Below are 14,013 nucleotides of genomic sequence, written 5' to 3'. Positions count from 1 at the left end.
TTCGTTGAGCACATCGCAGGAGCAATTGCGACACACATCTAGCAGCAGAGTAGTGCGAGTGACTGCGAGTGACTTTTTTTTTTCGACTGGCTTACGGTCGCCCTTGTATTGAGTGGTTGTCGTAGTCCGTGTTCGTTCGTCCGACATCGAAACTTTGCGGTAGGAACCTTCACCGTATATATAGACTGACCACACGCTCGACCGTTGGTAATTACGTTAATTAATAAATTATACTTTTTATCGATTAGGTGATTACAACTTGATTCGGTACTTATTTAATACGGCCCAACATAATTTACGGGATTTGAAATTGAAAAGTTAACATTTATTTCAGATCCTGCTTGAAGCTTCGAAAGTGTGTGACAGAAGTCTGTATGTGTGTAGCAGTTCGGTGACGCACGCACACACAAAAATATATCTTCTTATAGATGCCGCCGTCTCCGTGAGTAATGACCTATTTACGGTTTATCAATTCTTATTTAGAGCATAAAAATCCGCCAAGTGTTTGAAAATATCGAACGAATCGTTTATTTGTATTTGAGATAAGAATACTATGCGACACGATGCCAGAATATGGCTACTAAATTGGCATTGTTCAATAATTGTGACACTTGTAGTACTCTCATCTTTAAAGTAGTAAAGTTTTTTTATTTTTTTTATTACTTAGATGAATGGACGAGCTCACAGCCCACCTGATGTTAAGTGGTTACTGGAGCCCATAGACATCTACAACGTAAATGCGCCACCCACCTCGAGATATAAGTTCTAAGGTCTCAGTATAGTTACAACGGCTTCGAACCGAAACGCATTACTGCTTCACGGCGGAAATAGGCGGGGTGGTGGTGCGGACTCCCAAGAGGTCCTACCACCAGTAAAATAGCTTTGCTCCTCCTCTAACATCAATCTTCAGCACTAGTCCTAGTAGAGCGCAATGTAATTCCACCACAGATATTAACAACCTTTCTAGTTTTTTCACTAAAAATCTACGCAGTTTATCTTACGAAAGAATGAGACAGAATATAGCTGCACGTATCAGATCTATTGCGTCTGAACTGAAGACACGTTTTTGCTTAATGCTCAAACAACTACATACAACAAATAATACCTAACCTCTTTTCTTATTTAGAAAAAGCGCAAAAACTTCGGTTCTCGCTTCTTTGTAAGAAAGTTTAATTCGAAATCCTTGTTCAGGGTATATAATGTTCGCGTTGGCTGCATTAAAAACTTAAATTAACCCGCCTCGGTTGATGGCGACACCGCCAACTCAGATTCTACAAGAATGTTACTTGTGAGGAACTTAGTGAGGAACTTCTTGTCGCGCTGGAAGTAGCCGTAATTTATTATTATTGTTTCATCAAACCAAATTTAAGACAATCCTGTTTATTTATTAATTGACTAAATAAGACTTAGGTCTCATGAATCTGCCCGTACTACTGTAGGTACTGCTGTACTTACTCACAGAACAAGTACAAGTACAGTTAGTGTGGAAGCAAAATCTTTGCTGTTTGTTGAAGAATACAGTGAGCGCTGTTCCTCTGCCGTGTCTACTTTAATAATTTTACTTTTTACATATGTAATGTGCATTTTATGAACATTCGTCGTTATCATTAAATCTCAGATTTGTGAGCTCGTCTGATCCTTAGACTGAAGTATAATATTTAAGCAATCAATATAATATATATTGTAGAACTCCGCTTCCAACAGTCAGGAAATAATACACAGATTGCAGTAGTTCGCTTAATTCTGTATTGCTTTATTTGTAACTCCACTTTTACAATCTTTAGACATCTGCTCACTACTGAATACACCGCTTTCTGTCCGGTTTTTCAGACTACCGCCCCTTTTATTATGTCACGTCCCCACTACTGTCATTGCTCCCACTAACGGTGTTGCTATTTGGCAATCGGGAAATTGTCTTAATTTTAACATGATAGATTTAATTTTAATTATTTTACAACAAACCTTACAATAGTTAAAACAGTTGAAAAATGAATTCCATTCTGCTTTTGTGCCCTGGCTCAGTATTAATAACAAATTTAATCTGACTCGGAACCTAATTGCGTTAAGGTGCTCAGAGGAGGGAGCTTGGTATATCTTGATTGATCACTCTTTGATTGGATCGTACGGGTGCAGATACCCTTGTTGTGAAATTACTGATTTATTTGGGTTTCGTTTACGGTGCTGTGGATGGAAGTGTGCTTTCGAGTGATGCTTAATGATTTACTTGAAAGCTTACAAATAATATGTAAAGGGGTCCAAGTGAAAGCCAGAGAGATATTCTCTCCGAACCAGAAACAAAACTAACCGTCTTTGACCTAAAATTTCATCCGTGTACTTCTCGACATGTATCTACAGTATAACAAAATGAAGGATAACAGAAATACATCTATCTATACATTCATATATTTAAGTAAAAGATTGTTTAAAAACTGGAAAACACAGTTCGTTAAAATTGCTTATAAGACCAAGTCTAATCACTAACAGGATACTTCACGGCTATTTATATCCATATTCCAATATGATCGAATCAATGCTACATTATTATGCTGAAGCTAAAGGAGCAGCCAAACTCGTGGCCACAGTGCACAGGGTATCGGACCCCGTGGACAAACATACGTACAAACTAACAACGTAAATATTGTCACACACTTTGAAACATGATGGCAAGGCTGTCCCATCCTTTAGATAGGAAAACACGACTTCTTCGTAATAAAATGGTGGGTTTAATTTTAGCGCGTTGCTTTTTAAATTTAGCTAGTAGTAGATACGAGGTGACCACCAGAAGCTGACACAGCTGCTCAGCAACATGATACTAATACAAGAAGGGGTAGCCAAATAAGTAGTATAATCTGTAGAACTCCACTTCCACCAGTCAGGAAATAATACACAGATTGCAGTAGTTTACTTAATTCTGTATTGCTTTATTTGTAACTCCACTTTTACAATCTTTAAACATTTGCTCACTCCCCAATACACTGATTTCTGTTCCTGTTTTTTCAGACTACCGCCTTTTTTATTATGTCACGTCCCCACTACTTCCATTGCTCCCACTAACAGTGTTGCTATTTGACGATCCGATAATTGCCTTAAGTTTAACATGATACATTTTATTATTTTTGTTTTAATTATTTTACAATAAACCTTACAAATCAATAGAAATACAAATACAGGAGTGCATGCATACACTGTTACTGTTAAAGGCAGTATATATGTACACCCTATAAAATATATACGGTTGTGGTTTTTGTTTCCATCCCCAAATAACTACATCTTTCGTTGGGGTTAAATCTTTGAATAGTTTATGAATGTAAAACATGTTCTTGTCGAGATTCTGAACGAAACGGGGCTATATAAGTCGGTATAGATCAAGTATTTTCGGAGTTAGGTTGATCTTTAAATTAATTTATGTTGCCTGAATCACGTGGTTTACGCATTAACACTATCGATTTTTAGGGGCTGGAAGTCGTCTGTGAAATTCCTGTCGGTGATGGAGAAGCGATCGACCGCGCCGAAATAAAGCTGATGCAGGTAAAGGAAGTCCTAATAATTGAAGTTTAACAAAATTTAAAAATACTGAGCTACCAAAAAAATTATTCAGCTATTTGAATGGAGTAAACTTAATTGAAGTACAATTAAAAATATGTACTTGTTGATACTAATACCATATAAAACGGACCTTTAGTTATAAAGACAAATGTCACGTATTAAGCGAAATTTCGCTTAAACCATATCACATTTTGCATATAATTTTTTATTCAATATTCTATCTAATAATAATATTAAATATTCACACACAAACAACAGTCTGTAAATATTAGAATTACTTCCTCATACTGAATGCCGAAACACCTTCGCTTTATAATGATGAAACAAATGAAAATAAATATTTATTTATTTGGGAAACCAACAGTACAAAACAAACGTATCATATTTATGAAAATAGTTATAATCTAACAAGTTTTGTATAAGTAGAAAGTGAAATAAGTAAAAAAAGAGAAATTTAGAAATTTAAATTTACACAAAAATAAAAAATCCCAAAAGCAACACAATGCGCACATATGTACATCAACTTTCACTATAAAACTTAATAATACTCATCGAACTAAATCACCTTACAAATATTCCAATTAATAATTCGAATATAAATAAGAGTTGAACGTTGCTGTAGCAGATCATTGGAGACCGACGATGATGCTCTACTCACTGCTGAGGAGGTTTGAACGGTCGGTTAGTTCTTTTGTTGTCTATTTTATGTACATAATATGAGAGCGGTCAATTTGAATTCTTGTCTGTGTCTAGTTGGTGTAGATCTTATGTCCTGTCAAAGAGTTGAACGCCATGACAAGGCTACACATCCGTATACTAAGTTCTGCACATCTAGCCTAGTACATATTTCATTTATTGAGAATTTTCTTTCGGACACTTCCAGACTCCGTACGTTGCTATGTATTTCATGCTCTTTTTATGTTATGAACTGGTGTCATCGTCAAACTACTTGCAGATTGCGATCTTGGTACTGACTCAGAAATCCGTGGCTTCGAACGTACCCTTCTCTGTTGACCTATTTTTTCCATATTCAATAGTTTATCGTTTGCTTTGTACACACTGACAATAGCAAGATTCCGATGCATCGATACTTGGCATTTTGCCAACTTGATAAATAACTTTTAAGCAATTGACCAGATCCGAACTTAGTGCTGTAAAAGAATTTCGTTACAGTAAAGTGAACTTTAACGGCGTGTGAAGTTTAGCTGTTTTTCTTTGAAGCTAAGTTAAAATGGAAATAACAATTTATTTTTATCGTGTTATTGTTATGTTTCTTATTTGACTTTATGTAAATGCTTTCAAGATAAACATATAATGAAGGTTTATGACATTCCCTTGTCTTGTCGACTGCAAACATCGCCCGAAGCACGATCAACATTGCTATCATTATTCGGAGTTCGGCACAGTAGACATCTGCCGTTTTTGCTTGATCAGATCGGAGAAAGCTATTGTGGGCTTACTCCACATAAGTATTAAATATTATTTTGGATTTATTATATACAATATATAAACATGAGAGATATATATATAATATATATTAATTTACTATATATAAATTACACACACATAATATAACAATAATATATACATGTACTATATACATTCACACAACAAAATACTTTTACGTTATGTACGTTACGATACGAGTCTGCCGGACGACGCGACGACGTAATGGAAACGAACAATTCTACGTCATACGACCGAGATTGGTGTAATGTGTGAGCCAATGTGAGGGCAGTTAGTTAAAAGATTGGAATTGTTTACACATCATATCGTTCGGACAAAAAGTATTTATTTTTTCGATAATTTGTTTGTTGTTGTTTAACCTATCTCTGTGATTGTCACTCCTTCTTTCTCTTTGTTAACTTCTTGTGTGTATGTGATTAAATAAACTGTTTGTGTTTGTGTACGGAGTGTACCTACATTATATAAAACCACCTACCAAATCACAACCACCGAAGGTAATTGAGCTAAAACGCATCAATACAACTAAACTATAATGAATAATATCATGCTGAGACCACCAAAAAGTTACCATTACCTTTTTATTTGGTAAGCTTTGCTTTAGGACACTGTTGCGGCGTTTGACTTGAGGTCAGCCGTTTCATTGTTCGCTGACGGTAATCGTAAAGAATCCACTTTTCATCACATGTCACATTGGCCACACAAGTTTCAACACGCGTTTCTTTCTGCAGATCAATCAAATCATGAGGCATCCATATCAAGAGGCACCCATTTTTGATATTTTTTAGATATATTGATAAATGAGTCAATACTGTTGGTAAGGTAACATTAAACCATACCGCTAATTCTCGGATAATTTGGCTCGGATCGGATTGCTCCATCAATTTCAATTCATTGTTATTCACATGTGTGGGCGGTATTCCACGTGGTTCGTTCTTCAAATAAGAATTTCCATCAAGAAAGCGTTTAAACCAAAATCGCCCGGTGCATTCATTAGCAGTCCCCTCTCCAAACGCAACATTAATATTGCGAGCTGTTTCTGCAGCGTTAGTTCCGCGACGGAACTCGTATTCAAAAATCACTCGAATTTTCGAAGTATCCAGCTTTCTTGTCTGAGCTGAATAAAAAAAAACAACTGAAAGTCAATAATCGAATGTTGCACATTTTTTAACAGAAGAACCTCATAGGTACCATTTGAAGTTTCTCTCAAAAATCTCAAACCATGGAGGTGTCAATTTGAAGTACCTATTACAATAAAACGACAATTTCATACTTTAACCCCTATTATATTGTATACCGCAAGTACTTGGCACATCACAACACATCGCAAGTGAAATATAATTAAGAATAGTCGAACTTTGGTTACGTCTCAGCCTCAGCAAGACTTCGTTCATTTGGTTGGATCATGAGAATACATTTCATTATTCGAATTAGGCAAATTTAGAGAGCCAGTGAGTTTAGACTAGATATTCCTCACGTGAAACTCATTTTTCAACAAACACGCTAGAAATGAGAAATATTTCTACTCATTTACTACACAAATGTAGACCAATTTGATTACGTCAATCTCAATCTTATAAATATAGGGAAATTTCAATCTTATTCTTATTACTATAGGGTGAAACTTACTATACAAAGATTTGATGATTTTAATTTTGTTGGCCAATCAACTATGCGCCGTAGCGTAGATGTATTAAGGCCGATACTTTTGTGTGCCAGCAATGAGATTTTAGTTTCAGATCCAGGCACTTCGTTACTTTCAATGCTTTTATCGTAAAGTGTTTTAAAATTCAACCCAAGTATATAGCACTGTTTTCATTGAAATTCTCTTTATTTCTTCTTGACTTTGACAAACTTCGTTAATTTTAACTAATAGATAAGGCTTATTATAATGTGCAAGAATTTTTAAATGATAAATGTTGTATATAATAAAATATTAGAATAAGAAGTGATAGAATGTAAAAATAGATAGATTTAGTAAATTTTGTGTTAGAATTAATATAAAAATAAGTTAAATTTTCGCATGCCTAAACAGGCGAAATATATGAAACTATGTCCTATATCCACAATATCTTGTAAACTATATTTCTGGCGAATAAAGATTTTCTTCTTCTTCTTTAAGCTGTCATGGTTGCAGCGAGCGAATGAATCTATGGGTATGACCATGTCTTCGTAGCCAGTTCCTAAATTCATGTGGTGGGTGCATTGTAATACTCCGGTCCAGCTTTTCAAGTTTTGTCTTAGAAAAAGGCTTAATCTTATCTAAAACACTACTCTACAAAAACTACACAATCATCTCAATTGATAATTTTGGCTTTAACATTATTACTACAGTTTGTGAAAGGAATCAATTTGATATCATTAAACTCTCAGTAGTGGCGCGGCTTGAACACGGCTCAGATGGTGACGAGATGACGTGTGCCAATAAACACAGCAATCAATAGTTGGCAGTTCCCAAGACAACAGCCGCTGTGAACCGGCACCCGCCGCGACGTATTGATGTGTTGATCGTTGTACATACATACAATATTATGTTATGTACGTCACCGGTGCCGTTCACCTTAAAGTCGTAGAGTAGGCTTAGGTCGCACTACGGTTAAACCGCTGCGGTTTGAAACTCTGTTAGAGTTTATGAAATAGGAAAACGAATACAAGCAGCCGCACTTGCAGTTTTTTTCCCGCGACTGGTTTTTAAACCGCGAAATGTTACCAAATTATCGTGTAAAAAAACCGCAGCAAAATTTGTAATCCATAGAACTAGTTAGGCGTACACGCACTATGCGTAGCTGCGGGCGGTTTTTAAGCTATTGCATAGCTTTTATCGCGGGCCTTGAGCGCGGCAACCGAATCATGAAATTCCGTAACGAAAAAAATCTTACATCCCTCACTCCGCCTACCATGTAGCTCGCGTTCAACACATTCACACGTTGCGCTTGTGTAGTGTTTGTGAATAAGCGCGTGGCGTGACGTCACACTGCATGCGCATCATGAAAATCTGCCCATCTCTCTCGCGCGGTCTAGCTTATGACTGTGTAGGGGACAGTTAACGTTTTGCTTTTGTTAATGTTTAATATAGCGTGGTCTTGTTTTATTATTGTTTTAATATTAAATTATCATTGTCTAATTATAATTGCATAAGTTGATAAAAAATGCTTTACCGCGGCAGTTCCCAGTGCCACACGTTTTTTTTTTAAGAAATTTGAAATAAATTTGCGTTATATTGGTATCCAGTTGATACTGATGTATAGACGCACATCGAGCAGAATTTTATCGAAGCTGGCCACTGACATCGGATAGTAATAACTGAAAAATTCCTCTGGGTATTTTCTTAAATTTTGATATTTCTTATGAAAGAAACCTTTCACAAATCTACGGCTAGTAAGTGGATGGACCCAACATGTGTGAAATTTTCGTTAATGTTATTTTTTTCCATTTCTTAGTACCGGAGCAACAATACATACTGCTTTCGCGCATACATCGCGGTCGAATTCACGGTTAATAATTGTAGCGTGTGCATCTTAAGCGGATTCGCGGTTATAGCGGTTAATCGCTCCCGGGAAAAACCGTAGTGCGGCCTAGGCCTAAAACAAATACTTTGAGAAAACTCTGCTTTAAAAAATTATCACTGTACTACAGCATACTAAAACATTAAAATTCACATTACTATGCTAATATATAAATCTACAGTGGGTTTTACGGATGTTCCGTTATAACTACTGAACCATGTATCTGATTTGACTTGAAACTTGGTATCCATGTAGAAAATACATGTACTTAATGGATAGGCTAATATTTATATGAGTGTTGGACTCCGTACACCAGTTGAGAGGGCGTTAATGATGAGAATCTTTGTGGGGGTGAGAAATAATAACGTTAATTTTAAATGCCCAGCGAAGCGGACGGGTTATAATATAAGCGAAGCGACTAATTGTAATATAATAACACAAGAGTAATGATATGATGTCTACCAGAGTCACAGCTCAGCTCCGCAAAGCAACAATCCGAAGCTAGCGAAACTGACACGGCATAATGATTTAAGATAAACACTCTGCCTAGACACGTTTTTACGGAGTACGTATTACATTATTATTTTTTCAGGAAAATATTATTATTAAAGTTTTGGTCTATGTGTTTACGATTATGATTTTTAACTCGAATTAAATTATGCAAATATTCGTTTGTATGTGATAGTACTCTTTCCTGTACAAGTATTACACTGTCGATGTTCGGGGGTGCATTGGGAGTTTGTATTACAGGTTTTGCCATTCCTACTCGTTTATTATCTAAAACCGGTTTGAAGGGTGAGAAAGCCATTAAACATTACATCTGAGACCGAAGTCATGAATGCAAGAGCAGGGAGAGCAGTAAATGAATGCAGCATCAAAGCAGCTTTGACTAACAGTATTTGATTACCGTCTTTATTATAAGGTCGAACTTGGCCGATTGTCCTGACCATACCATACCATACCTGACGATACCAAATACAATATTATATATTATCATTCTGTATCATGCCCTGCCTTACTGTGTACTGCCGTGCCCTACTGTATCCTGCCTCGTCCTGCCGTGCCGTCCGTGTCGTACTATACCGTATGAATATCACATGATATTAATGGACTCTCTTGCCTAGTAGACAACAAAAACGTTATAAGTTTTATTTTTAATAGTTTATTTTTTTATTTTAAGCTATTGCATAGCTTCTATCGCGGGCCTTGAGCGCGGCGACTGAATCAAGAAATTCCGTAACGAAAATAACCTGACACACCCACTACGCCTACTATGTAGCTCGCGTTCAACACATTCACACGTTGCGCTGGTGTAGCGTTTGTGAATAAGCGCGCGGCGTGACGTCGCACTGCATGAGCATCATGAAAAGTCTGCCCATCTCTTTCTCACGCGGTCTAGCTTATGAGTGTGAAGGGAAAAGTTAATGTTTTGCTTTTATTAATGTTTATAACTATAGCGTGGTCTTATTTCTATTATTGTTTTAATATTAAATTATTATTGTCTAATTGTAATTGCATAAGTTGATAAAAAATGCTTTGCAATAGCTTTACCGCGGCAGTCCCCGAGTGCCACACGCTTTATTTTTTTTATTTATTATAATTTCCTTGTCTGCGTCTTGTATGTAATAGAAAACATTAACATCATGATTTCCTTACCTCATGGTAAACCATGAGTCAAGTTCAAATGAAATTTGTATTAAAGGAGACATGATGTTAATGTTTTCTATTACATACAAGACGCAGAGTGTGTGTGCAAGCAGGCCGCTTAAGGTGTGAGAGAGACAGAGACGCCCTACTGACGTCACTGCCTGCTGTTCACGACTCCTTTCAAACGAGCCCTGTTTCAGGAGCAATAAGAAACGAAATTTATTTCATAATAATGTAATGTAGCGTTTTTAGTATTTTCTAAGATTTGCGAGCTTTTCATCTTGACATTATTTTGCAGGAAGTGCCAAGAATAACGTTTATTTCATCTCCAAAAATATCTTAAGAAAAACTGCTAAAAAAAGACATTATCTGGTTTTTATTATGAAGCAAACTGCCTACACACTCGTCCAACAGCAAAATATTTTCGGAAATGATGCTAACTCGAGTTAGACGCTTGGAAGAAAGATAACATTTAAATTAATAAAAGTTAGGAGAGAAAATCCCAACTTTTCTCCTCGTTCAAAATATATTTTACAAAGGAAAGTTAAATTATTTTACGCCATGTTTGGGCACTAATTATTTCGGTACAGTGGAGATTGGTTGTCCATAAATCAATCTGAAGATAAGACCCAACCCATCATACCCCTAGGAGCTATTAGATAGCTCTGTGGCTGGTAACCACCATACATCACAAGATATTTGACAGATGCCTAAATCTCGCTTACGTTTTCAAGATAAGCTGCACATATACAAGTTCCGAATAACAACATTCGGACCGTCGGTCTACCGAGCAATATCACCCGCTCGGAAGATCTTCCCTTTGTCGTATACCTCCAAACTTCTTATTCATCCGTGAATGTAGTTTCTGCAATATTTTTTTTTGTTTAAATCCATCATTTCTAGTTTTGGTCTTTAATTTATGGACTACGATAAGTTTCCATACCCCAGGGATAGATAGCTGCGTAGCATCAGGCTACCAGCTTCGTTCTCCCTCCTATTTAGGGTCTTAAAGTAAAGTGAAGTGTTTAAAAGCATAGATATGGAATAGTCTATAGAATTATTTGTAGAAATCCCGCGATGTCCCGAACTCGGCACTGTATTCCCCAGTGGACGTTTTTCTAGCTGACGATAATGAATATATTAGCCGTAGGCTTCCTGCCCAAATTTCCAGAAGGTCTCGTCAGAGTAACACTGTACTAAAATACATACTTTGTTTACAATAAATAAAACTCTTTTGATACTTGCATAATAATAATAATATACATAGTTACATACGACGTGTTATTGACGTTATGACGTGTACTTATATGAGTATTATAATAAAATTCGTCTAATTCTGTCTGTCTTGGGCGACCCTGTTTATTCTTCGACTAAAAGTAATCTTTCACGGAACGATTGATTTTGTTCGATGGGATAACTTATATAAAGGGTGTATTATCTATGTAGTCTTCATATAAGTTATCCCACTGTGTAACTATACTGAGACCTTAGGACTCATATCTCGTGGTAGGTGGCGGCATTTTCATTGTAGATGTCTATTGGATCCGGTAACCACTTAACATCAGGTGGGCCGTGAGCTCGTCCATCCAACTAAGCAATAAAAAAAGATATTAAAAAACATGTAATGATAGTAGCGCGATCGGGGTAATTGTCAAAATTATTTAATTTGGCAACTGATACTTTCGTTATCTGAGGTATCGAGTGAACTACATATTTTTGATATATAACCATAGATGCATTGACATTTATTTCTACTATTGACATTTTTGTTCAAAACGATTCTCAGGCTTTGATTAAACGGAGGGAAACTGTCTCGGGAATGAGTGTTGTATCAGTATATTTCATGATTATTAATTACCACCAATGTTAATTGTGTTCAATAATATGTCTACAGAATGACTGTTTCAGAACTAATCGGACACATATTGACGATGTATCGCCACAGTCGCTCGCGTGCTCTATCACGTGGCGATCCGGCGCTATTTTCCTTTTTTCTTGTTTTCTTTTTTGCAATTTGACACAAAAACATCGTGAATAGCCTGTCGATCCGCGTTGACATGCTCGCGCTCAAGGAGGCATGTCTGTCAAGGAGGCTGTTCTGTGCTCCATTGTGCGGAATTGAGGAAAATCCAAACGTGATTTGTGAAGGGGAATTCTGCAAAAATATTTTGACATGGGCTGATTTTGTTTGTACCTTTTTTCCGGGTAGTTCATTATTAAAGTCGATTGATCTGTTTAGCGGACTGGTACTGGCTGAGGCAGGGGGACAGGATCGTGCAATAATTAAATAACTATTTGTATTCTTCAAAAGTGTCTCCCAGCGTGGCATTCATCACGGTTTCCCGTACTTTCTGCAGACCCTCTTAAATGTTCGCAGTTTGACAACCATGTGAGCTTCAATTCCTACTAACTATATTAAAATATATTTATTACATGACAAATCCTGGTTGTTTCTTCATAATTTATTACAAAAATAAATTATTTATTATTTTTGTTAATAATGTGATAAGATAAACGCTAGCGGAGTCAGAAGTTCAAAACTTAATGATTATCCAAGTCCTCACAAGCTTTGTTAATTATAAAGTAGTTTGCTAATTGTGGTGCGGTCCGTAGTCTCGGCACCGCTAATTTAAGCAAATACGTAACAACATATTTGAACAAGTGGCGTAGTGAAGGTCCGCCCGCTATTACCAACTTTATGTTGTGATCTAAGTCTTCATCGTGCTATTTAACGCAAGCTATAGTTGATAATAACAACCAAAAAGGTTCAGATATGTTAAGATAAGATAAGATTTTACGATGAGAATGAGGGGTTGCTGCAAATTTACTTTAACTACCAATTTCAGTTGAATCTTGTTGAATTATGACGTCATAAAACCAGGATATTGTCTCGAAATTCGTTTAATTAATCCAATTGAATATCCTGGAGTGTCCTTTGAAATTACGCTCGAAAGTAATTTTGATTAATTAGTTACTTGAAATCGCAAAGTAAGTTGGATTTACCTTTGTTCGGCTCAAACCATCAGTGTCTTGAATGAGGCAATCGAGTGGTTTCAGGTAGTACGGACAACACGTACCAACATACGTGGATATGCCAGCAGAGAGCTCTCCCGTATCACTTGGCCAAGCCAGGTGTAGCTGAATCCTCAAGGTGTAAATCGAGAAGTAATTTACGTTGTGACTTACTGGTGGTAGGACCTCTTGTGAGCCCGCACGGGTACGTACCACCACCCCGCCTATTTCTGCCGTGAAGCAGTAATGCGTTTCGGTTTGAAGGGTGAGACAGTCGTTGTACCTATACTGAGACCTTAGAACTTATAGCTCAAGCTGGGTGGCGCAATGAAAATCAAACCATTGTGCCAGACTTTGTCGAACGCTTTTGCGACGTCGAAGAAGAGAGCTCCCGTGTATAACGGTTTTGGTCGATTAAGCCCCACAAGAATGTGCTCCGTGAGGCGGTGCACCTGTTGAACGCATGAGTGATTTGTACGGAATCCGAATTGTTCATCGATGAGAATGCCCTTGGATGAGACGAAGTCTCTGAGGCGTTTGTAGAGCAGACGCTCATACAGTTTGCCTAGAGACATGAGGAGGCTAATCGGGCGGTAGCTCGTCGGATGATTTTTTGGTTTACCGGGTTTATGTATGCCGATAACGTCCGCTTCTTTCCACACCGCGGGAAAGACACAGTTCGCCATAGCGGCATTGAAAATAGATGCCAACATCACGATGAGTTGGACGGGAAGAAGTTTAATAACGCGGTTAGATATACCGTCGGAACCGGGAGCCTTGCGAGGACGTAGGTCTTTGATCAAGTCTTTAACTTCTATCGGGGTGACGGGTGGTAACG

General features: G+C 37.1%; 1 protein-coding gene across 4 annotated transcripts in view; it reads left to right on the top strand.

The window, feature by feature from the left end:
• LOC105841511 (uncharacterized) overlaps window positions 1-14,013 on the top strand; it is a 78,140-nt gene that overhangs the window by 23,195 nt on the left and 40,932 nt on the right. For all 4 annotated transcript variants that reach the window (XR_005244966.2, XM_038012549.2, XM_038012546.2 and 1 more), the window contains exons 20-21: window positions 335-442; window positions 3,454-3,528. Coding sequence is in view for 3 of the 4 variants with exons in the window: in XM_038012549.2 (XP_037868477.1) it covers window positions 335-442; window positions 3,454-3,528 (183 nt within the window). In the remaining variant the exon portion in view is untranslated. The remainder of the gene's footprint in view (window positions 1-334; window positions 443-3,453; window positions 3,529-14,013) is intronic.

The sequence above is a fragment of the Bombyx mori genome, chromosome 8 (assembly GCF_030269925.1).
Source record: "Bombyx mori chromosome 8, ASM3026992v2".
Taxonomy (NCBI): Eukaryota; Metazoa; Arthropoda; class Insecta; order Lepidoptera; family Bombycidae; genus Bombyx; species Bombyx mori.
Note: the sequence above shows the minus strand (reverse complement) of the source record. Positions and strands in the feature narration are given on the sequence as shown.